This window comes from Sus scrofa, chromosome 14 (genome assembly GCF_000003025.6).
Source record: "Sus scrofa isolate TJ Tabasco breed Duroc chromosome 14, Sscrofa11.1, whole genome shotgun sequence".
Lineage (NCBI taxonomy): Eukaryota > Metazoa > Chordata > Mammalia > Artiodactyla > Suidae > Sus > Sus scrofa.
The window spans coordinates 133,309,037-133,335,762 of NC_010456.5; the positions used below are offsets into that span (position 1 = coordinate 133,309,037).

The 26,726-nt window shown below is 45.5% G+C and overlaps 1 protein-coding gene across 4 annotated transcripts in view; it reads right to left on the reverse strand.

Annotated features, from left to right (window-relative positions):
* Positions 1–26,726, reverse strand: part of CPXM2 (carboxypeptidase X, M14 family member 2) — a 129,858-nt gene that overhangs the window by 62,516 nt on the left and 40,616 nt on the right. For all 4 annotated transcript variants that reach the window (XM_021073605.1, XM_021073606.1, XM_013983826.2 and 1 more), the window contains one exon: positions 13,966–14,105. In XM_021073605.1, the coding sequence (XP_020929264.1) occupies positions 13,966–14,105 (140 nt within the window). The remainder of the gene's footprint in view (positions 1–13,965; positions 14,106–26,726) is intronic.

Genomic DNA, 26,726 nt, shown 5'->3' on the forward strand with positions numbered 1-26,726 from the left:
TTAATATTGAAAAAGGCAAAGGAACTTAGAATAGCTAAAACAGTTTTTTGTTTGTTTGCTTTTTAGGGCCGCACTCTCGGCATATAGAAGTTCTCAGGCTAGGGGTCGAATTGGAGCTACAGCTGCCAGCCACAGCAATGCCAGATCTGAGCTGCATCTTTGACCTACACCACAGCTCCTGGCAACACCAGATCCCTGACCCACTAAGCGAGGCCAGGGATCGAACCTGCATCCTCATGGATACTAGTCAGATTCTTGAGCCATGATGGGAATTCCACTAAAACAATTCTGTAAAAGAATAAAGTTGCAGAAATCCATCTACCCATTTTCAAGACCATTTATAGCTACAGTAATCAAGACTGCATGGTATAGGTAGAGGAACAGACACACAGATCTGAGGAACAGGATAAAAAACCCAGAAATAAATCCATACCAATATGGCCAACCAATTTTTGGTACAGGTGCAAAAGCAATTCCATGGTGGAAGGACAGTTTTTCAATAAATGGTACTGAAGCAATTATTATATATCTTTAGGTAGTTATTTATCATTAGGTTTAACAAGATATGTCATTAAACCTAGCACTTTATATAAAAATTAACTCAAAGTGGATCACAGATTTAAATAAAACTATAAAACTTTCTAACAAAGGAGAAAATCTTTGGGAGTCAGAGTCCAGAAAAGCGTTTTTAGACATGACACCAAAAGCATAATCCATAATGGGAAAAAAATCAATAAAGAAGACTTGATTGAAATGTAAAATCTTTTTTCTGAGACGTCAATATGAAGCTAATGTTAAGAGGATAAAAAGATAAACTGTAGACTGGGAGAAAATATTTGCAAACCACATATCTGACAAAAGATATCTAGAATTGAAAAGAACTCTCAAAACTCAAGACTAAAAACACAAGACAATTAGAACATGGATAAAAGGAGTTCCCACTGTGGCACTGTGGGTTAAGAATCTGACTGCAGTAGCTTGGGTTGCTTCAGAGGTGCAGGTTTGATCCCCAGTCTAGCATGATGGATTAAAGGATCTGATATGGCAGCTTCAGTGTAGGTCAAAGCTTCGGCTCAGGTTCAATCCCTGACCTGGAAACTTCCATATGCCATGGGTGTAACCATTTAAAAACAAAAAACAAAAAACAAAGAACATGGATAAAAGATACGAAGAAACATTTCATTAAAGAGGGTATACAGATGGCAGATAAGCACATGAAAAGATGTTCAAGATCATCAGCTATTAGACAAAATGCAAATAAAGACCATGATGAGATAGCACTACACATTCATTAGAACAGCTAAAACAAAAATGAATGACAAAACCAAATGCAAGAGAAGATGCAGAGAAACGTGAAACTCACACATTGCTTGTGAGAATATAAAATAATACAGTCAGCCAGGAAAATACTTTCCTACAAAACTAAGCATGCAATTAACATAGGAAATTGCTGGGGACGGGACGAATTTTTAAAAATCACAAAACAGTAAAGGAGTTAACAGGGATACTGGAACAAATGGAAATGCCAACGTCATGTTCTTATATAGAGGAAGACACTCTGATCTCAGGGATGTCAGTTCTCCTGCAATTAACCACTCTGGTTAAGTCATCCCCCTCTAACACATCACCCAAAATCATTCTTGGAGATAATCAAAAAATTCATATGAAAAAGAATATTGCCAGAATAGCCAGGAAAATTCTGAAATGCTTATTAAGGTGAAAGAACTAGACCTATGAGAGTAAAACAACATGTGCCGTAATAACCACACAGCAGCATGGTGTTAGCACCTAAAGACAGCAATGAGACAAAATAAAAAAAATCCAGAAGTAAACCCCGCAATAGATAGGAGTTTACAATATCATATTGGGGGCTTTTTAGTTGGTATCTTAGTCCCTTCATGCTGCTGTAACAAAACACCATAAACTGGGTAGTTACAAACAACAGAAATTTATTTCTCACAGTTGTGGAAGCTGGGAGTCTGAAATCAGTGTGCCAGCACGGTCAGATGAGGACCCACTACCAGGTTACAGACTTTTTGTTGTGTCCTCACTGATCCCAACCACGAGAGCTCCACCCTCTTGACCGAATCACCTCCCAAGGGCTCCCCCTACAAATACCTTCACATCAGATATTAAGATTTAACTGTGAATTTGGGGAGAACACAAACATTCAGACCATAGCAGTGGAGGAAAATAAATAATTCTGGGATCTTAATGGCCATTTGAAGGTAAGAAGAGTTTGATCTATTGCCTATACCCTATGACAAAATACACTGTGCACAGTTCAAAGATTTCAGTGTAAAATCTGAAATCATAAAAGTACTAGAAGAAAATACAGTGGAAATTCCTTGTGTATTCAGAAAGGACAAGGTCTTTCTAAGCATGACATAACCTTAAAAGATTGATTATGGTAACCATATAAAAATTCAAAAATTTTGTACATCAAAAGGTACTCTAAGCAAAGTGACAAGAAAGAGAATAATGGGGGGGGGCATGTGTAGCTCAAATGAGGGTCAAAGAACTAATTTTGAATGGATGTAGGGTAAGATCTGAGGGCACCCATTGGGGGGTCTCTCACACTGGGGTTTCACGGCAATTGGTCATACTGGTCAGATTCTTCTCTCCCTCCACCCCACAGAGATAGAATCCTTTCAAACCCTTGAGAAAAACCACCATGAGCTTCAGTACGTTCCATCTGATGTGGCCAATGGGCATTCATCAACTAAAAGACAGCTAATAACCCGCAACCTCCATTGTAAGGAGCACTGGGTGCCAGCCACCTTCTTGCACAAGTAGGAAAGAACTATTAAAGCCCTCTTCCGTCAGAGAAGCAAAAGTCCAACAATCTCTCCTGGTCCTGAGGCCAATTTTCTGTTGGAAGCTGGCAGCTTCCTCTTCCTGTCCAGCAAATCCTGGCAGCAGCTGAGTTATAACTCTGGGCAAGATCACTCCTCTTCAGAGGTCTACCCTTGCCTTTTGTAGCTTCTAGAAACAACATGGGGAGAAAACAAGATTTATCTCTGGTCTTCAGTAAGTGTGGGCACACCCAACACTCAAGAATGCAAGTGATACTGTGATCCTGACTCTGGTTCTCACGCTCCACACTCCCTGCCCCCCCCCCCCCCGGGCTGCTGGAACCACAATCACGTGGTTCAATGGTTCTGCCACATTCTCAGTACAGACAAATGCTGGACACTGAAAAATCAGCCACTGATTTACTGGACTTTTCACTTTCGACTGGTTACCATGGCTATTTGAGAATTCAGACCATAAGAGGGAATGTCATAAACTTAGAAATATTATCTATTTTCCATTACCTCCAGTAAAAACTGTCTACTGGGAAAAGAAGAGGGGGAAATGCCACTTTGAGGGGCCAAGTCCGATACATCTGGGTAAAGGGTAAAAGGCAGTTCCTAGTTAAGAAGCCCGCTGCAGAGAATTAAAAGTTAAAAAAAAAAAGGGTTTTTTTTTGCAAAGGTATTCAAGTTCCTCCAAATCTGAAAGGGACACTTGAAAGATCAGGAGGAAAAGAACCAAACAAGTGGCTCTCAGGAATCCCAGAGACTGGCAAGGAGAGGACCGGCCCCGATTCTCTTCACTCATAGCGTGCGTGGTGCGCAGAGCTGCCTGGCAGGCACAGCCCACAGCTGGAGGGCTCCACCCTGGCATCGTCTTGCGCCAGGCAGCAGGGCTGGCGAGGGGGCAGCCAGGTTATCTGAGGGCTTCTGTGGGCTGTGGCTACTTTTGCCTGTGGGTCTATTCATTTTCTATGGCTGCTGTAAAATCACTGCAAACATAGTGGTTCAAACACCACAGATTTACTATCCAGTGGTTCTGGAGATCAGAAGTCCTGAAATCAAGGTGTCCACAGGGTTGGACACTAGGGGAGAATCCGTTTCCTTGCCTTTTCCGGCTTCCAGAAGCTGCCCGCATTCTCTGCCTCTGGCCCCTTCCTCCAGCCTCAAAGCAGCTACCGCGGAGTCCTTCCTTTGCTGCCATCTCTTCTCCTTCCTCGTCTACTTTTAAGGAGCCCGTGATTACATCAGACTCACCCAGATAGTCCAGGGTCATCTCTCTATTTTTAAGGTCATCTGATTAGCAACCCTAATGCCATCTGCAAACGTGAGTGCCCTTTGCTATAAACCCTAACATAGTCACAGGTTCTGGGGACCAGGATCTCGGACAACACGGTGAAAGAAGAGATGGCTTCCTCCAGAAAAACAAATTAAATTACATTCTATGACTGCATTGGTATAAAGATGAACATATGAACATTTTATATTAAAATGCTTTTCTTCAAACTAAAAGTCCATTTACTTTCTCCAGGTTAAAAAAGAAGTTCTCCAAGTCCATGAGTTTCTTTTCTGCAGAGAGGTTCACTTGTGCTGTATATTAGACTCCAGATATAAGTGATATCACATGGTATTTGTCTTTCTCTTCCTGACTTATGTCACTTAGTATGAGAGTCTCTAGTTCCATCCATGTGGCTGCTGTACAGCAGAAAATTGACAGGACACTGTAAACCAGCTATAATGGAAAAAATAAAAATCACTTAAAGTGAAAAAAAAAAAAAAAAGTTCAGCACTTTCACGGGCCTCTGAAGGTCACAAGGCTCCAGGCACCGTGCCTGCTGCGTCTGACGGTTCAGTCAGCCCTGGGGCAGTCATGCAAAGTCCCACAGGAAGTGGCAGATGAAGCACACGTGGGCTCACTCACGGGGCTTAAGGCCTGGTGGCACAGGAGAGAAACCTGTGAGTCATACAGGGGGAAGGCGGGAGCAGAAAGGACAAGCATTTCTGAGGCAGAAAGAGCTCCTTGGGCTCTCCAAGCCTCAGTGGCCTCATCCACACAATGGGGACGAGAAAGGGACTCTCCTGGCAGAGTCACTGAGCCACCAGGTGGGGCAACACAGGACCTTAGCAGCCCCGGTCTAGATTTTTTTTTTTAATGGCACACCCATGGCACATGGAAGTTTCTGGACCAGGGACTGAGTCAAGCTGCAGCTGTGGCAACACAGGATCCTTTACCCCACTGCCCTAGGCTGGGGATTGAACCCACACCTCTACAGTGGCCTGAGATGCTGCAGTCAGATTCTTAACCCATGGGCCACAGCAGGAACTCCCTAGGCTTTTGATTTACGGAAATTTCTTGCTGGCTGAGGGCATCCAGCGAAACACAGATGTGTCACAGGAAGGTTGTCACAAAATGTCGGGCTCTCCTTCGTAGCCGCAACGTGACTGGTTCAGTTCTAAAGTCTTTCCTGGGTGTCCTCTGGGGGCCCTGGAGGTTCAAGCTCTGGGTGGCTGGGGGGCTGGGGGTTCGGAGGCAGGGAGGGGTGAGATGAAGCCACCTCATAAATAACAGCAGCCACGGTTCACTGAGCCCCTGCTGGGTCCAGAATGTGCCAGTTCTTTCCATGTGCATCTCATGGAATGCTCCCAACATGCTCTCCTCACCAACCAGGAGACGGAGGCTTGGAAGCGAGATAAGACGACCCAAGCCAACCTTGGTCTCGGGCCTCCCGTGAGCCACTCTAAGACCACACAGGAGGAGCCGGAGCAGGGCCCTCCGGGAGAGGACGGACCATCCATGGCCTGAGTGCTCCAAGAGCTTGGCTGGAGAGAGGCGGGGGTGTGTGTGCATGTGTGAGCCGAGAAGGGAAAGAACCCTAAGAAAACATCAGGAACCACAGATATTTGTGGGGTACTCACCATTCCTGATAGGCTATCTTAACTGCCTGAAGTGTATGAACTCATTTAATCTCCACAGTGATCCTATGCAGCAGGTACTATTATCTCTATTCTACAGATAAAGAAACTGAGGCTCAGAAAGGCTCAGAAGCACACACAAGGCCAAGCAGCCAGGGAGTCTGGAATCCCAGTCTCACTATAGAATCTGTACTTTGGGGGGAGGGGGAGGGGGAGGCAACTGTGGCAAAAGTTCCTGGGCCAGGGATTGAATCCACAGCACAACAGCGACAATGCCACATCTTTAACCACTAGGCTGCCAGGGAACTCCCGGAATCTGCGCTCTTATCGGCTCTACTCTACCAGGTGAGGACCTGGATAACTGAAAAGGAAGGACACCCAAGGACTACGAGACATGTCCCCATGGGGTGTGACACGTTTCCTCAAAGTGCTTTGTGCACTAAAGCGTCCCTTACGGTGGGCAGACTCTGGGCTGGTGGGGCCATCCAGCCTCGGGAGAGGAGAGAATCAGGATGCGATCTGAACCCTTTTGAATGGCAGAGCAGGTGAGGGGGGCAGTCATGGAGACCTTCCCTGTGCAGGGCTCCCAGCCAGCACTGGGGGCTGGATGGCAAACAAGAGCCAGGCTCCGTGGGATCCCTGGGAGTGACATCAGTACGGGTACAAACAAACCAACAGGGACTCGAACAGAGTCACATGAGGATGCAAAGCAACTGAGACTGGGCTTCAGAAGGATGGTGAGAGAAGGGCCCTGAATTTCGGGAGGCTTGTGCCTTCAGATGGGGGAATGGCACGTGCAAAGGTCCTGAGGCAGGAGCATGCTTGCTTATCTTCAGAACAAAGAGGAGGCTCCTCGGCTAGAATGAACAAGCGATGGGAAGGAGGTCAAACGGGCGGTGGGTGCCAGTCTGCACAGGCCCTGCGGGTACAGGTGTGGGAGCATGAGGTGAGCTTAGCCAGGGAGGGTGCCCGTGCAAGGGGACCCGCTCCACCAGGAGCAGATGAGAGAGAAGGCATCCCTCCCCGAGGGTTTCCTGGGGACACAGACCCTGGGTAAAGCCGGGTGACAGAAGCTGCATCTCCAGGAGGGAGTTCCAGAGCTGTTTCCTTTTCAGAGGCTTTATCTCCTGAGAACTTACTCCTTAGTCACTGGCACCCAGAGCCACACAAGGAAGAACTGCATTCAATCTCAAGTCAGTACCCCTGCGTTGTGGAAACTTAACAAAGTGAAGAAATGATTGCATGCCGGGCCTTCTACTTGAAATTGGAGATGTTTACATCGAAACCCATTCTCGCCAAACTCAGCCGTCCAGAAACTTGACAGTTTTCATAGAGGTTAGAAAGGAGTTTGGAAACTTCTGTCTCTCCCCCCCCCCCCGCCCCCCAGCCCCGCCACAGGTGCCAAACACTTCATTTTGCCAATAAGGGAAGAGACGCGGGGGGTCACGTTCTGAACACGCACGCGCTGCTCTCCCGAGGTGCCGACTAAGTGATTTACGAAGTGCCAGCGGCCGCCCTTCGAGCCCGGCTGCCAGGGGCTGCCAGGCGTCCTCGCACGCCTGGCCCAGCCTGGCGCCCCCTTCCCTCTGCGCTGGCAGGCTGCTCGGCCTCGGGGCCCAGTCCTCCGGGAGTGGAAAACCAGACGAAATCGAAAAGAAGGGGAGGGACCCAGTGATCACTTCTCACTGCGGAAACCAGAGGTCCAGCTCCTGGGCCAAAAAAAAACCCGGGCCACGAAGGTGTCGGGAAGGTTTCATTTTTCATCCCGGCTCCGGAGGAACACCCTCCAGCTGCTTCTGCGTTTGCCTCCGTCTCTTGTCACCTTCCTTTTCCTTCGCAGACACATCCCGCCATCTCCTCAACCCACCTCCTGAGCCACAGGGTCCAAAGGTATCTTGGAAATTCTCCCACAGGGGGCAGCACTGAGCAGCCAAACCCGCAACCTCAATGTTCCCAGAGGTCTGCTCCTCCCCAACCCTCCACCCCGCCCCTCCGGACCCCGATCCTCGCCTCTACTGGCCCCGTAGAGTCCCCAGATGACCTGGGTCTTCCCTTTCCAAGTTTCTATTTCTTCGGAAGCCTCATCTCCCCCAGGAATTTGAACTTGACGTTAACTTCCAGGGAATCAGCCCTCTGGCTTTGACTCTTTCCTGACCAGCCCTGGATCTCAACCTCATAACCCTTCACTCCTAATGCGCTGTGTCCCACCTGGGTCCCACATTGCCCGTGTCCTGGACCTCCTTCAGCGGTACTGCCACCAACTCCACCGCCCCCTAGTGGAGAAAGAGCCAATGGTACCAAATGGGACCATTTCAAGTCCTTGCGTTCCGGGCGTCAGCCAAGCCCCCTCTGTAACCGGGCAGAGCAGCTCCCTGCCCTTTTTAAGCCTCCAACCCCTAAATATGCCATTCTCACTGTCTGCAGAGGACCAACCTCCTACTTCACCAAGAATAGAAGCCCCGCTGGTGTGAAGGCTCTGAACCCCTCAGCACCCCCTCTCCCACTCTAACTCAGGGCCAGGAGACGCTCCTTGGTCCAGATGAGCCCTGGCACCTGTGTCAGCCCCACTCCTCACCACCACCTGGCACCCCTCAGGGAGCTACCCCTCCCATGGACACAGCGTTCTCGAGAAAAGGGCGGGAAGCAGGCCTTTCCTTGACCTTGTCTTCCTCTGAATGCAGTGCCCCATGGCTCCTCTTCTCACCATCGGACTTCTCAAAGGGGAAGCTCACATTCAGAATCTCAGCTAAGACTGGGCGCTGACAAACAAAGTGAGCTTCCTCGGGCTGGGGCTGTCTCCTCTACCACCTCTGCATCCTCAGCCACAAGCCCGGCTCACAAAACACACGCCATTCATCCTGCTCCGATGAGCCCAACTGCTCTGAAAAAATTCAACCAACCAGGCAAACCGGATTCCCCAGCCCTCACCGTCCAAACTCGTCAATCAAATTGCTGCTTCTCTTTAAGGACACACTTACAGACTCTCAAGAGAGGGTGAGAATTGTTTTGTTTATTAAATAATTAAAATTTAAAACATTGGGCTATTTTAAATTGCCTGTATTTCACCCACGTCATTAGAAGCATCTCATCACCACAGGCAGGATAATTAACTTTTCAATCATCACGTTCATTAGCATTATAACACTCAGAGATCTAATATACTTTCTGAAATCGGGAAAACAAAAGATTGGCTTTCACTAGTACACGAATGTTTCACTAAATTGCAACACAGTGGGGAAGGGTCATTTATATTGGTGAAAGATATGAATGATTCAACATCATGAAAACAATTACATATTATTACTTTCATATAGCATGACTTATTTGAAAATTACTAAAACTAGAATCATAGCGTTTTTGATCAACTTGGTTATGAACTAGTCTCAGACCATGGCTAATTCATGACCTGCCATATCACACTTCATATCTGCATCCCAGGTCGGGCGGAAAACAACCCTCTATCTCCATCCCCAAGCTATTGGACCTGTCAACACGTTAGATTCTTCCATCCGACCGAGCATTCCCTGCAGGCAGGCCCCTTTTTATATAGAATGCTTCGTGCAGAGTGCTCAATCTACAGGCGAATGAATTCATAAACACAGCAAGACAATGTCAGGAACAAATAAGATGATGGATGTTCATCTTAAAATACCAACCGTCAAAGTTTTATAAATAAAAAATATTCAGTGTCCTTAAACATATACGGTAACTCCAACATGCGTGTATAATCTAACAACCAGATAGATGCTATTTATAAACAGCCACATCCATTCGACCAGTCCCAAGGAGCCATCACCCCATTTCCCTTCAATTTCTAAAGTATCACCAACCAAATTGCAACACTCTGAGGTGAGGGTATGTTTTGCACTTTTGCCTAGAAAAGTCAAACTCTAATTCCAACTCTGCCATTGCCTATCTTGTTCTGAATTCCACATCTGCCTGTTACCCTAGAGGATTCAGAACGAAGCAATTAGCACTTGGCAGGATTGTAACCAGCTAAGAGGTGCCCTCAAGCTGTTTAGTACACTTGTGCCTAAGCGATACCTGGATGAATGATCTGCTAAGGATGCTCCTAGGTAAGGCGAGGGCCAGGCAGGCGATGCTCCCCCCAACACCAGAGTCACACAAAGCAGCTTCATCTCTCTCTGGTTTCTGAATGTTTCCAAGAAAGACTTTATATACAAGAAGATCTATGGCTGAAAATTAAGCTTGAAAACGACTGTTCCAGACAAATCCCAGGAGATAGAGAGGGAAGAAGGTACCTCTTTTTTTTTTTTTTGGCCACCCTGGGGCATGTGGAGTTCCCAGGTGAGGGATCAGATCTGAGCTGCGGTTGCAACCTACGCTGCAGCTGTGCCAACACCAAATCCTTTAACCCACTGTGCCAGGTCAGAGATCGAACCTGTGACCAGGCTCTGCAGAGATGCCGCCGATGCAGTTGCAACACAGCAGGAACTCCAAGAAAGTCCCATTTATTGAACACCTGTTTATTACATGCTGGAATCTTAAAACATCATAAGGTGATTGCATTTAGCTTTTGCCACATCTTGATGAGCTAGATGGTAGTTACCCCATTTTAAAGAAGAGCAAACTGAGGGTCAAAGAGAGAAATTTCCTAACTAGCCACAATGTGATCCCAAAGCCACACTGTTTTTCTGTGCCTCCATCTCTATAACTCCTTGTCACCTCTCAACCTACTCTTTTTTTTTTTTTTTTGTCTTTTTAGCTATTTCTTGGGCCACTCCCGCGGCATATGGAGGTTCCCAGGCTAGGGGTCCAATCGGAGCTGTAGCCACTGGCCTACACCAGAGCCACAGCAATGCGGGATCCGAGCTGCGTCTGCAATCTACGCCACAGCTCACGGCAACGCCGGATCCTTAACCCACTGAGCAAGGGCAGGGACCGAACCCGCAACCTCATGGTTCCTAGTTGGATTCGTTAACCACTGCACCACGACGGGAACTCCTCAACCTACTCTTTTCACATCCCTGCCCGCTCCCCCTTACAAGTGAAGCTGGCTCTCAGTCACTGACACTCATAAATTAATTAACTCATTACCATTCGGTGTGAAAGACTCTTTGCCAATTTGTTACTTCCTTACAATATTCATTCATTAGACAGTCATTGATTGAGCATCTATCAGATGCCTGGTACTGGGCAAGATCCCAAACACAGGCTATCAAGGCATTGCCTCTACCAGAGACTGGGGGGGAGAAATATGGAAACCAATAAACAGGAATATTAAAAATGGCACCATAGGTGGCGGTATGGGGAACAAGGTGGGGCAGAGGACACAGGAGAGGGAGGATGGGTCCACTATGTCTTCTTTGCCATTGGTATGTGGTGAGTTCTGCTGTTGGCATGTTTTCTGGTCCTAAGGGAATAGGGCCCAGGGCCTCCACATTATTCATGGGAAAAGGGCTCAGACACCAAAATGTACACGTGTCCACGTCCTCTTCACTCGCCAGCGCACAGTCTTATTCCGGAGGCAAGAGACACTGAAACTCCTCAGATTTCTTTTCACTGTTCTTGGCTTGAAATACATTCAGATGTTTAAAAAAAAAAAAAAACCTGACTCTTAAAAGCAATTCTATCCCTTGCCTCCTTCTTAGATGTTCCCAGTCCTGGGCCAAGTCAAAGAGAGATATTGTTCTGCTGCAATTTCTTATCCACCCCAAACCCTCTTGTGTTTCTGCCTGAAATAGAATGTGAGCGGCACGCCTACCTGCTCTTTCTTTTAATCCAATAATAACCCAACCACTGAATCGCGAGTGATAGTGAGTGGGCAGGTTACTAACCAAACATTAAGGTAAAATCCTTGCTTTCCTCCCACTGGATAATCTCAAATCACACCTCCTTTCCAAGTGTCTATTCTCCTTAGCACGCCAACTTTTTTCTTCTCCTGAAATCCTTGCCTTTCAGAATCTAAACAGTGAAAACAATTGGTGTGGTCATAACCCACTGGTGAGGGCAAAACACAGACCCCAGAGCAAAACTCAGCATATGTGAACTCATTCCTAAGGGCCACTGAAAGGTAAGAATAAAACGTCACACACAAAGGAGCATAAATACATAACCAAATGCTGTCAAAATGCACAAATTATTCCCGCTTTGGATTTTTTTTTTTTTTTCTTTTTAGGGCCGCATCTGTGGTACATGGAAATTCCCAGGATAGGGGTTGAATCAGAGCTATAGCCGCCAGCCTACACCACAGCCACAGCCACAGCCACTCGGGATCTGAACTGCATCTGTGACCTACACCCCAGCTCACAGCAACGCCAGATCCTTAACCCACTGAGCGAGGCCAGGGATCAAACCCTCATCTTCATGGATGCTAATCGGGTTCATCACTGCTGAGCCACAATGGGAACTCCTGGAAATTTATTTAAAGGAAATGATTCAAAGGGGATCAAAAGTCTGTACAAAAGGATATGCGACAGTAGAAAAGGGAGGTGCTGACAGAGGTGTGGCTGAGTCAATTACAGGCTATTTGAAAAGGATGCTCACGAAGCCTGAGTAACAGCATGACAACGCCATGGATCTGTCTTTAGGCGAAGGGTGAAAGCTGCACACATGATATGATTGCAAATAGGGAGAACAATTGTGTTTGTGCGAAGGAGACTGGAGTTCTGGATCATGTTCCAAGACGCCGTTAGATGTCACAGTATTGTCCTCACAGTCAAAAAAGCTCAAAGGAAAACAGACGTGGAGCCACTGCCTGACAACTGCCATTTTATAAGAAAGCCCCCTTTACAGCGACAACGACAGGCAGAACGATGTGAGCCCAGGAGCCAGGTTCCCGCCTCTTATCCGGATTGACTTATTAATGTTGGCCTTTCTAGGAATTAAATGAATCCAATCAACAAATGACCGATTTTATGTGACTGCCAGCAGGTAATTAGTAATACCTGAAAGGGGTGGAGCCATGGGATCAGAGAGGGCAGGGCGGCAGGGCAGGGGGAGGGCGGACAGGGCAGGAGGGCTCTTAGCTAACTAGGTCTGCAGCCCGTTTCCTAGCGTCTAGGTGAGGGGCACTGGGGCCCTCAGTTTCTCAGTGTAGACAGATATTACAGGAATTGAAAATGTCTTGTTTAAATTTAGAAAACACCCCGGGTCCTGCAGCCCCTCCGAATTCTCGCCTCGCCCACAATCTCTGCACATTTGCTGTCCACACGGCTTGAGCCCAGGACAGTGCCTCAGATGCAGCCCAGCCTGCCCTGAGCGGAGGTGGAAGGATTTGGCTTTGTTTACACATATATTGTTTATTGTTGTAAAATATACCTTTTAATTTTATATACTATACCATAAAATGTATCCTTTTAATCCTCGGGCAGTGTACAATTCCGTGGCATCAGGTACTCTCATTTTCTTGTACAACCATTACCTCCATCCATCCCCAGAAATTTGCATCATTCCCAACTAAACTCCACACCCACTACACAGTAACACCCCACCTGCTTCCCCCAGACCCTGGAGGCCACCATTCTCCTTTTTGTCCCTATGAGTTTGTTCTAAGGACCTCACGTAACTGGAATCACTCAGTGTGTGTCTGGCTGATTGCATGGAGCATAATGTCCTCAAAGTTCATATTTTTGAACGTTGAAGGACGTTTTTCAGAATTTCCTTCCTTTTGAAAGCTAATACCTCATGGTACATCTGTACCATGAGGTGAAGAGTTTTAAGGGGATAGAGCCCATCTCTCTTGGGACTACGAAGGTTACTTACCCAGCCCTGATCCCAAGCTCACCTTTGCAAAATGGGCCTCCATCTCACTCTCCAGCCCCACACTGCTCATCCTTCAATTGCACTACTCCTCTAGTAGTTTATTTGGGAACCTGCTTAGGCTTCATCTTTCTTCCCCGAGTCTGGAAGATTCCGACCTTCTACCGCAGGACCGTGGCTGGAGCCCATTAGCTGCTGCTTACTGGTTGTGCAGAATTCCCACTGCAGGCAGTCTTCAGGCCACCAGTCAGGGGACCAATAACTTGCCCCAGATCCAAGATGGCAGCTACCTGGCTAAACCGCATCACTCGGACAGCACTTTTGTCGGCTCAGCCTAACCTATGAGTCCCCATCTCTGGTCCTGGACCAAAGGAAGGTGTTTTTCCACGAGATGCACCTTCCCAGCCATTCCAGGCTCCCGTCCTCCTGCCGTTTTCTTCTCCTCTATTGCCTAGCACCACAAACCTCTCGGCAACTTCCTAGAACTTTAGACCCAGGCACAGGGTCCAGGAAGCACAGGTCCAGCCACACTTACAACCAGAGCGAGTTCCTCCCTTGAGTGATGACACCCGTGAATTTGGTCAGACGTCTGGCATCCACTTCAATCCACTGATGGAGGTCGTTCCTTCCCGCACACCACGCCCCGTCGTAGAAATCATTTTCATTAATACCCGCCTGAAAAGAAAGAGAAGGTAGTCTTCAGAAAGACCCAGAATAGAAGAAAATTAAGACAAACTTTTTTTACGAGATTTTGAGCAAAGGAGGCGAGGACAGAAGGGAATGGAGACGTGGATAAAGAAAATTATTGCCACCTGAACGCCTTATTCGAAATGATGAGAAAGGAGTTGCTTATTATTAACGAGGGGGAAATATTTCAATATGCTGCGTTTTCCTCTTGCCCAGTGTGAATAATGAAATTTAATGAGTTTGCGTATTACTCATCCATCCAGCAAACAGAGATCATTTCCTATGTACACCTGCCAGGTGCTGGCGAAACAAAGGTGAATCGTGCCCTCTGAGAACCTCAAGATTTGGGCAGGAAGAAAGACCTGAAAATGGATGAGTCAGGACACAATAGGACTTGTGTCATTTCAGGAATAGGAGCAAACTGCTACAGGAGCATCGAGAACAGCCCAGCCCACTTGGTCTGGGGGACACCACGAAAGGCAAACCCCAAGGCAGAGGTGATATTTGAACTAGGTGCTGAAGGCTAAGTTCATCTGGCGAAAATGTATTTATCAGGACATATTTATGTATTTATTTATTTTCTTCTTAGGGCCACACCTGCGGCATACGGAGGTTCCCAGGCTAGGGGTCAAATCAGACCTGCAGCTGCCGGCCTACGCCACGGCCACGGCAACACTAGATCCCAGCCACATCTGTGACCTACGCCACAGCTTGCGGCCACGCCAGATCCTTATTAACACACTGATCGAGGTCAGAGATCGAGTTTGCATCCTCGTGGACACGACATCAGGGTCTTAACATGCCGAGCCACAACTGGAACTCCTTTATCAGCATTTAAGTCATTTGATGTATTTGAGTATCAGCTGCAATTGCTACCCAAGATTCTCTTTATCTGCATGTACAAGGCAGGTGAAGTCTCTGCACTGGAATTTTCCCTGTATCATCACCCATTTGAAGAGACAATTCCCTGACCTTAACAAAAACACAAACAAAAGACCTGCGAGCCAGGTGAACCTTCCTTCTAAGACCCTTTCTGCAGGAATCCCATTTCCCCATGGCTATTTCAAAAGTATATAACCAGATGAGAAAAAGGCTGAGCGATACTGAAGAGATAAAAATGACAGGCCAGTCTATCTTCCCTGCCTCTGGGCACTTCTCTGCTGAAATTCTTACTTTTAATGGCCAACAGTGACATGAAAGTCAGAGCCCAGCTAGAATAGAGGAACAGCTGGGCTAAGAGTCCCATTTCCGGAACCCACCCATCACTGCACTGGCAAACAGAAGCCTTATATCAGGACGAACACAGCACATGCATTCTCAGTTCACTCCCGAAACAATCCTGAAAGGGCTCTGAGAGCAAATGTCAGAATTCTAACGTATCACCTTCTTCTAAAAGCACAACCACCTCAAATGAAGGTGAATAAAAAAAGCTGTGAGCCTACTTGCTCCAGAAGCCCAAGCTCTCAACTAACCAGTACCTTCATGTCTGTAATAAGGATCTAGAGGTGCTGCAAGGTTCTGCCTTCTAGGGCCATCAAAGAAAGGCTAAATTTTGCAAGTGTGTGTTACTGGTCCTTACCTGCGCTTCGGGGCTTGTTTAAAGTAATGGCGACTCTTAAGTAAAACTTCTCTTTTCCCAGTGCTGCCAATCAACGGGGAGACCACCATGCCAGCTTGAAGGCGCTCCTTACACAATCGCTCCCTTTCTTCATCTAAGCCACGTATCCCCCCCACTGGAGGAGACCTGCAGCCCATTAAGGGCCTGTAATATCACAAGTCATCTTCTTTAAAAAACCATAAGACACACTACACTTTTGTGGCGGTTCCTCTTTACTCATAAACCACCCATGAGGCTGGTGCTCAGAACAGTTCCATTCGTTTATGGAAATTAACCTTCACCTTGCCTCTGCATTATGCCAAGTAATGGCCCAGGCAACAGGAATACAAAAGTAGACAACGGGGCAGAGCTCAGTATGGGCAGGCAGAGTGAAGTCCCCATGATGGCGCTTGTGCCTTGGTCTTGGCATCTCAAGACCAACCACTGCACAGTGTGCTGATTAAGAGCATGTGCCCTGGGAGTTCCCGTCGTGGCGCAGTGGTTAAAGAATCCGACTAGGAACCATGAGGTTGCGGGTTCGGTCCCTGCCCTTGCTCAGTGGGTTAACGATCCAGCGTTGCCGTGAGCTGTGGTGTAGGTTGCAGACGCGGCTCGGATCCCGCGTTGCTGTGGCTCTGGTGTAGGCCGGTGGCTACAGCTCCGATTCAACCCCTAGCCTGGGAACCTCCATATGCCACGGGAGCGGCCCAAGAAATAACCAAAAAGACAAAAAAAAGACAAAAAAAAAAAAAAAAAAAGAGCATGTGCCCCGAAGTCTTGTCTGGTTGTGAATCCCAGCTCTGAAACTTCCATACTATACAAACCCCAAACAATTTGCCTAAATGTTCTGAGCCTTCCCCATCTGCTCAAGCAGGGTCACTGAGCATTTCTCGCCTAGGATGCTGGCTGTGCTTCCAACAGGACCTGGCACGTAGCTAGCCTGGACTCAAAAAGAACTGAACGCTTAATAAAGGTTAGTTATCAGTGCATCTAAAACAATGAATGTTTGGTAAATCATGAAAATACAGGTGTTTTATGAATGATTTCACATTTTACAAAATTCTAGGGAATTGGAATACTATTCCAGTTAATTGGTGTCACACTGTCTAAAAGCTCAAATATCCAGAACAGAGTTATAAAATCGAGTCCCACTGTCTTAAATTCTCAACAGGAGTCCATATTGCCCCTAGGGGACAATGTTTGCAGTGATTTGGAGCCGTCATAACTGGGAAAGGTGTCTGCGTGCATTTGGCCGCTAATGGATAGAGGGCAAGGGATGCTACGAACCATCTGACAATGCACAGAACATTCCCCAGCACAAAGAGTTGCCTGGCCCAAAATGTCGATGGTGCTGAGGGTGAGAATGCCCACTCATGGGCCAAGCAGACAAAAGAGAGTTGCCACATGGCCCAGGATGTTCCCCCTCAAGGTTCACAGAAGCCTAGGGCAGCTGTCCTCATGCCATTCAACCAAAATCCACTGACTGGGCTCTGAAATTCAATTTATGGTTCCTGGTTTGGCCAGCCTGGATTATTTTACTTCTACTGCCAATCTCAGTTCTTTCTGAGCCCACTAGCAGTCAATTAAATGCAATAAGCTGTCAGGGCATTGAAGAGCCTTTCCTGAAGCTGACGCTTTGGGAAATGACAGCCACCTCTGCAAAATCAATTATAAATTTATAAAGCCAACGCCTGGGAGAATTCAATGAAAGAGGAGGTACCGGCCCCAGAGGCGGCACCAAGTTACACCAGGGTGCTGAAAATGATACTTAGTAAAATGTCTGAGAAACCAAGAAACATTTTTCCTTCTCTGTTTAATAATGCAGAGAAATACTTCATAAATTTTGGAGGCATTTCCGTCAGAAGTTATTGAAATAAAAGACTGGATTCCTTAAAGAATAGGCTAGTCTTGAAAACACCACTTGCATGGAGTGATTATTTGTGCTATGGTACCAAATATATTAAGAGGATGCAATTTTCTCAAGGCAATTACTATATATAGCACCATTTCTTTACCTTAGAAAACCTCTACCAATGCATCTAACAGACTAAATTTTGCTTAACATAAGTGTGGGAATTATTGATTCCACGACAAAGAGAAAACCTGATTCTACCCATTTAAGATCAAAGAGGATTTTTGTTTCAAAATAATGGCTTAAATATGTTAATTTTTCCATGTTCTTCTCTCAAAAATTCCCCCAAACAAAGAAAACAAGATAAAGAAGTACCACCTTGATTTCTGATAAAGCTAGGAGACATTCATAATATCCAAATTATGATATATGGAGGGAGAAATTAGATGGAGGACTATTGAATGACTCAGCAAGAGAAGGAAGTGCTAACTTCTGAGGGGCAGAGCAGAGAGAAGCAAGCCACACAGAACCTAAAAAAGCTCAGAAACTAGATTCTTAGGTGTCTTGGAAGGCAAGAGTGAGGCAGGACACAGGGAATTGATTAGGGAATTGATTCAAAATGCATATTAAAAAAATGTAGATTCTCATGTCCCTATCCTCACTCTGCAGAAGATCTGAAATTTTCTCTTAAAAAAAAAAAACAAAGCAGGCAGGTTCTGGATTGGGGGACCCCAAATGCAAAGGGGGGAAGATGTGATGTGAAAAACAGGGAACGTGGTGGATATGACCCAGTGAAGCCTGAGGTGATGCGCCTCCCATCCTCCAGGAACACAATGCAGCCAAGTAGAGAGCAGAAGACAACTAAATAAACAAAGAAGCTCCAGTTATTATCCTTTGAAAGAGAAGATCTTGCTTGCATGAAACAAGAGCAGGATATTCTTAGGAAGGAAAAGGTGGTGTACCAGAAAGAGCTCTTGGAATACGAAAATTCCAGAAACAACAGACAGTAAGAGACAAGTAAGAAGAGCAGAGGATGCAGTCAGAGTTTTTTATTCAGGGGAAGAAATGACATAAAATACTGCACTGTAATGTCCCAGATCTCTAAGGCTTAAGCCTCTGAGAAACTAGTATAGGCCAAATAAGATCCTTACCAAGAGATATCATTGTGTACTTCAAAACATCAGAAAGAAAGAAAAGACTCTAAAAGCTTCCAAAGAGGAAACAAATAATAAAACAAAGACAAAAGAATAAGAAGGGTACCAGAATTCTCAGTAGCAACATCTGAAGCTAAAAGAATGAAGAGATACTGACCCTGAAATTCTGAAAGAAAAGGTCTTCCATCCTAGAATTTTATACTCAGCCAGACTGTCAACCAAGGGTGATGGTAACATGAAGACAGGTTTCAGGTTCACAGATCCTCAAAAAAGGTATCTTTCAGGTCCATTTCCCTGAAGCTATTATATGATGTGTTCCACATAAATGAGGCAGAACACAACAAAGAGAAAGACGTCAGATCCACAGACCAAGGGTTGCAACATAGGAGGGAATTCTCAGAATGATGGGTTAGCAAGTCCCAAGACGGTAGTGATGTAGAAGACCCAGAATACTGCAGGTCCAAGGGCTCCTGAAAGGCTGTCTATAGAAACGTAACAAACAGAAGTGAGGCTAAGAATCACTGAACGGATCCGACCTTACAGAAGGGTACACTGAAGGGTATTTTACAGACCCAGACTATCGTAGTGTATGGGGAGATGTCTTTAAAAAACATGAGCAGTTCCAAGACAGCAAAGAGTTGTCAAGAAATTTTATAAAAGGAATCTATTTCTTGGCTCCAAACTACAATAATTCTTGGCTCCGTAGTAAGCAGTATTTACAGTCATAATAATTAAAAAACCCTAAAATATAGATTTATCCAAAACTTGAGATACAATTTTTTGGAAACGTAAATAAGGGTAACTTGGTAATAAAAAGAATGAGATGAAATTCTCATCATCCAAAAGAACTTGAAAGATCTTGGACTTGAAAGATCTTGGACTTGAAAGTCCAAAGTTTATAAGCCAATACATATCAATATGTGCATATTATTTAGAAGTTAAGATTTAAATGCCCAAATAAACGATTAAAAAGAGTTGGAAATAGTTGTCCTATTCACAGCATTTGATGGCAGCCAGGGAGTGGGTATAAGGTGAAATGCCTCCACAAGGACTACTGTTTTGTTTTGTTTTGTTTTTTGTCTTTTCCAACTACATTGAAGAATAATTGACAGATACACTGGTATATATTTAAAGCGTATGACATGATGATTTAATATGCATATTCATTATACAGAATAATTAATTCACTGATCACCTCAAGTGTTGGCTCACTTTGTGTGTGTGTGGTGAGAATGCTTAATATTTAATTCTCAATGATTTTCAAGGATCACAGAATATGGTATTATTAACTATAATCACCATCCAATGTATTAGATCCTTTGAATTAATTCTTCTTATAACTGAACATTGATAGCCTTTAACCTACATCTTCCCGTTTCCCCTCCCCCTCAGCCCCGGGATACCACTATGCTATTGTTGTCATAATCCTTAACTGCTCTGATTTCTTCACTTGCTCATAAAAGAGGTAAGAATAAATTTTAATGTTAAGAAGGAAAGGAAAGGAGATACATGGATATAAATAGTAACTGATATAAAGCTGACTTTTTTTGGGGGGGCACACTGGCAGCATATGGAGGTTCCTAGGCTAGGGGTGGAATCAGAGCTATAGACGCCAGCCTACACTGCAGCCACAGCAATGCAGAATCTGAACTGCCTCTGCGACCTACACCACAGCTCACGGCAACTCCGGATCCTTAACCCACTGGGCGAGGCCAGGGATCGAACCTGTGTCCTCATGGATACTGGTCAGATTTGCTTCTGCTGAACCATGATGGGAACTCCTAAAGCCTACTTTTTAATTATTTAATTATCTGCCTGTCTACAGAGTACCTGCTCGGTGCTAGGCATTATGCAAAGTGCTTTGCTTTATGGCATACGTAGAAAACCGTGAATCTCAGAATTCACTGTTGTGAAATCACTGATCTGCACAGTACGTATTTCATGATCATGGGAAGTCGCTATACAGAAACATCTGGAAGCAAATCAAAAAGTGATATTCAAGCGAATCTAACTATTTAGCGATTCCAGGATAACACAGCTGCCACTTTGCAAACATAGCCCAGGGCTATTAGGACAGAAACAGAATAAAGTTAATAGTTATTTTAAAATATTTTTGAGAAATTTAGAAGCAGAGTCTGAAACTTTATAGAGACCAACAAGTTACCTTCTTTGGAGGGAGCGGTAACCTAAAAATATTAGATGAGGCATCTGATAAATATAGGCAAGTAACTAATCTCCCATAAAAGGCCATATCATGGTCTGAATATCTACCTTCAGTCAATTTCTGTGATAAACTTTAGATAAAGCCATAAAACTGCCTGGCTGCATGTCAGCTGATCCTTTTGCACGTTAGCAGAGTGCCTTGCCAGTTCAGCCCTTAATTATCAGTAAAGTTGGTTAAAAAAATACTCATTGTTTCAGATGCCATTTTTAGAAGCCCAAACCAATGTTAAAAAACATTTCCTTGCACTGGCCAAGGAAACCAATAAAAAGCAAGAGTTTTGAAATTAAAAACACTTAAAAATAAAATCTACTGGGAGTTCCCATTGTGGCTCAGAGGAAACGAGCCCAACCAGTATTCATGAGGACATGGGTTTGATCCCTGGTAATTACTCCATATAATGTATATGCATATCAAATCATCATATTGTACACTTTAAATATATACCAGTGTATCTGTCAATTATTCCTTGAGGTAGTTGGAAAAGTGGGATAAAGATCCCGCATTGCTGTGGCCGTGGCGTGGGCCGGCAGCTGCAGCTCCGATTCAACCCCTAGCCTGGGAACTTCCATATGCTGCTGGTGGGGCCCTAAAAAGACAAATAATAATAATAATAATAATAAAATCTATTGGATATATCTTAAAGCATTTATTAATTATTTTAAAAAATAAAAGGGAGAGAAATATGTTAATTGAAAAGATAGTAAAAATTTTTCATATCAACATTCTAATTCAGTTCAACTAAACTCTGGGAACACTTTGGTCACTCTAATTGTATATCTGTGGAATATGTTGTTTAATTCTCAAATAAACAATTATTTATTCACTCACCAAAAAGTGACCCACATAAAGACAGAGGGTGTGCCCCCATGCTCGAGGGATATAGCACAGCAAGGATTAGCTTCTGCAGTCCCATGTAGGCTAAGTTCAAGTTCAGGTTCCACAGCTCCATATCTAAAAATCCTTAACTAGGTCAGCCTGTCTGTAAAATAGGGTCAGAAACCGAATCCACCTGGTAGGACTATTTCACAAGTCGCATGTGAAGTACCACAGAGTGCCTGGCACATAGTAAGCACTCAGTAAAAGGAGGGTTTGAGGGCACAAGCATGACCCACCCTGTCTTGGGTATCTACCTGCTGACACCTGTGACTGAATTCGCTTTATGCTACAATCAAAGTTTTCTTCTTTAACAAGTGAACTTGGTCAAGTTGGCTCATTAACAGATGTTCTTTGTTTTAACAAGTCATCAATCTTTTTTTTTTTGCTTTTTAGGGCTGTACCTTCGGCATATGGAAGTTCGCTGGCTAGGATTTGAATTGGAGCTGCAGCTGCCAGCCTACACCACAGCCACAGCCACACAGGATCTGAGCCTTGTCTGCAACCTACACTGCAGCTCACGGCAACGCCAGATCTTTAACCCACTGAGCAAGGCTAGGGATTGAACCCACATCCTCATGCCAACCTGTCTTAGATATTCAATTTTTATTGCTTCTTTTTTTTTTTTGCTTTATCTTTATTCATTGACCAGTTTTCTTTGCTTTAAGTGCATATTTCTTTCCTCTGGAAATTTTAAAGATGTACCTTTGTTTCAGTGGTTAATTTAGTAACTCCACCTTAATGTAACATACTTAATTTTCTATTTTCTTAGAAAGTTTCTATTAATGCCTATTAGAGGCAGTGAGGAAATCACTATTTCTATTTCCTGCTACTTCCCAGTCTTCCCCTTCATCACCTAATTTCATTTATTATATGCTTAACATTCACTTTTAAACATTTCAATCAAATGTACCTCCTTTCTTTGATTTACCAGCATTTTTTGTCAATTGTCACAGAATTTTAAAATACATACAGAGAAGTGCCCAAGTCCTAAATGTGCAGTTCAATACACGTTTACAAAGTACATGCACCCACATACCCACACCCAGGTCAAAATATAGGATGTGACCAGCATGCCAGAAGCCTCCCTGATGCCCTCTCCAGACCCACTGCTCTGATGTCCATCTCCCTGGACTGGCTTTCCTGTTTTGGGGGTTTTTTTTTTTTCACTTTATACAGATTAAACTTACCGTGGCTACTCCTCTGTATTTGGCTTCTTCTGCTCAATGTGATATCTGTGAAATTCATCCCTCTTATTGCAGGTAGCAACAATGCATTCCTTTTCACTGTTGTATAATATTCTACCGTATGCATATACAAATGACTTATCCATTGTGCTGTTGATGAACCTATGGATGATGACCATCTGAGGGGGTACATGAACCTACCTATACACGTCTTTTGAACATGTGTGAATGCCTTTCTTTTAGGCGTAAAGAGTATATTTGTTAGATTAACAGGTATGAGAATGTTGAGCTTCAGTAAATGCTGCCAAACAGATTCCCAAGAGTGTGCTATTTCACAATCCCAGCACTGTACAGAAGTTTCTATTATTCCACTTCTTGGCCCACACTTGATATTGTCCTTTTTTTTAAAAGCCTGATTGATGCCTATGTATCATACCCCACTGAGATTTTAATCTGTATTTACTTGATGATGAATAATAATGAGCATTTTTTCTTATGTCTCTTGGCTATGATCTTGCCCCATGACTATAGCACAGCTCCAGCCACATGTAACTTTGCTTTAGTTCTCAAATAGATCATGTTTCCTCCACCACAGGGCCTTTGCATGTACAGTTCCCTTCAACCTGGAATTCTCTCCTCTCCCCTCTGCCAACTCTTTGTCTGATAAACCCTTAACTTCCAATCCTGCTTCAAATCTTGTAGCCCATCCCCGGGGAAGTCTTCCAGATCTCTAGTCCAAGGCAGGTTTATTGGGCATAGAGAACCATGTATGACGTCCTCCAAAAAGATACGTTCAAGCCCTGATCCTTGGAACCTCAGAATGTGACCTTATTGGGGAATAGAGTTGTTGCAGATGAGATTAGTTAGGGGAGGATAAGGGCCCTAAACCTGTTAACTTATAAGAAGGGGAATTTGGATACAGAGAGGAAAGACGATGTCAGGGCTCATGGGGAGATGGCGTGTGACCACAGAGGCAGAGATGGGGTGACACAGCTATAAGCCAAGGGGCAAACTGGGACACCTGGGGACCAGAACCTAGAAGAGGCAAGGAGGGATCCCTTCCTCAAACTTCAGAGGGAGTGCAGACCTCCCAACATGTGGATTTGGGACTTTTAGCCTCTGAAACTGTGCGAGAATGCATTCCTGTTGTTTTAAGCTGTGCCTAGTATATGGCACTTTGCTACGGACGCCCCGGGAAACTTCTGCACCTTGACAAAAAAAAAAAAAAAAAATAGTGGAGTTCCCATCGTGGCTCAGTGGTTAACGAATCCCACTAGGAACCATGAGGTTGCGGGTTCGATTCCTGGCCTTGCTCAGTGGGTGAAGGATCCGGCGTTGCTGTGAGCTGTGGTGTAGGTCGCAGACGCGGCTTGGATCTGGTGTTGCTGTGGCTGTGGTGTAGGCTGGTGGCTACAGCTCTGATTAGACCCCTAGTCTGGGAACCTCCAAATGCCACGGGAGCGGCCCCAGAAAAGGCAAAAAGACAAAGAAAGAAAAAAAAGAAAGAAAGAAAAAAAAAGAAAAAAGGAAGAAATTTCTGTACCTGATGCTCTCCTTCTGGGTATTCATTATAAGATGCAATTGGGCATTGACCAGGGAGATTCTTAAACATCACTTCATTTCCCCATGAGATTTTCCAAGGCCGAAAAACACGGGAAGCATCCTTGACTACTCTTTTAATCTCCCAGACCCCTTCTCCAAACCTCATCCACCTCCTCATCAGAAAAGCCTACTTTCAAAATATCCACAATCCAACCTCTTCTCATCCCCTCTGCACTCCCATTTTGGTGTTTGCTGTTGTTGTTTGTCTTGTTTTGTTTTCCTTTTGTGGCCGCCACACAGCCTATGGAGCTCCTGGGCCAGGAATCAGAGCCGAACCACAGTTGTAACCTACACGGCTGCAGCAACACCAGATCCTTTAAGCCAGTGCTCTGGTGCTGCAGAGACAGCTGATCCCATTGCGTCACATCAGGGACTCCCACACTCCCTCTCTGGCCCAAGCAAGTATCATCTCTTGTCCAGGGTGCTGAAATCACCCCGCCCAGACCCCCTGGCTTTGACACTGGCTCCCCTAAAGTCAACACAGAGACCAGGCTGCCCCTTTGCACTTGGAAAGCAGAGCACATCATTCTTGGGCCCGAAAACGTTCTGTGATTCCCCCAATTGACTCGAGAATAAAAGCCAAAGTCCTCCCTATGTCACCTCTGGGCTGGCGTCTCCTTCCCGCCACACTCTGGGCTCCAGCCGCACTAACCTGGGTAACTGGTGAGGCCAGGCCTGCTGTCACTACAGGGCCTTTACTCAGGCCACACCCCTGTCCAAACGTTCCTCCCACAGCTACTTGACTCCCTGCTGATCCTCCAGCCGACTGGGCCCAAATACTACCTCCCAAATGAGGCTGGTCTGGATCACTTCTAACTATAACCCGTCCCTCCCAAGAGCCAGACCCCACTGCTGGCTAAGTTTCGCTTTTCTTCTTTTTCTTTTTTCTTTTCTTTTTTTTTCCTTTTTAGGGACACCTCTGCGGCATATGGAAATTCCTGGGTCAAACTGGAGCTGCAGCTGCTGGCCCACGCCACAGCCATGGCAACTCGGGATCCGAGCCACATCTGAGACCTACGCCACAGCTCACGGATCCTTAATCTACTGAGTGAAGTCAGGGATCAAACCCGAATCCTCATGGATCCTAGTAGGGCTCTTAATCTGCTGAGCCACAGTGGGAATTCCCTGTAAGTGTCTTTTTCTTCTCTCCTAGCATTTATCACCTTCTAACTACTATAAAATTCACATTGTATTGCATTTCTTGCTTTGATGTGCCTCCCTCCCACTAAGACTGCAAGCTTTCAGATGGTGAGACTCTCTGTCTGTTTTGCTCCCAAGGACCTAGAACAGAACCCAGCACCCAGAGGGTCCTCTGTAAACATTCGCTGAGAGATCATGGACTATTTCTGGATTTGTCCATCACCATCTCCCCAGGACTCATGATAGCGCCTGCTTGGCACAGATAAGGTCCCCAAGAGGTGGGGTTTTTAGTGAAATAAAGGAATAAAAGAAAGACTCGGCTCTGCTCTTTCCTGCCTCCCCCTCTCCCTTCCCCATCCTTCCTCCTCTCCCCACACTGCAGTCTCTGCTTGGGCAGTGCTGCATCCATGGAAGCCCTAGCTCAGAATGACCTGTACCCCCGACTCCCACAGTGTGTGTCCAGGGGACAGTCTGGCAGTCTGCATATGGCTGGACAGACAGCCCAGAGGCCCCATCCCCACGAGGCATCAATTGGGAAGGCACAGCTCGGTTGTGCCAGCAGAATGGACACAATACCCCATGTGGTGACTGCTGACACCCCTCAGACGTCTCTGGGTCCTGCCAGGATGTGGGCCTGGAAGGTTCTAGGGATGCTCAAGCCAGGGGTCAGGGAGAAGAGCCAGAAGAGGGGATGTGGGGGGACACCACAAGCTGGTAAGCAACCTGAACCCTCTTGTGCCTGAGATGCATGGAAACAGTATTTACCTGTAGCTGGAAACCTCCCAGTTGAGTCTCAGCTCTGCACTTACTAGCCCGCAGTAAGGTCTGGGCAGGTTAGCTAGCCTCTGACTTCAATGCCTTTTCTTTAAAACATTTTCCCTCTGAATATATTGAAGATGAAATAAAATATCGATTGAAGGAAATTTAGTAAAATAATAAAGACACATTCACATAGCGAGTGGAAGAGAGTTCACTTCTGC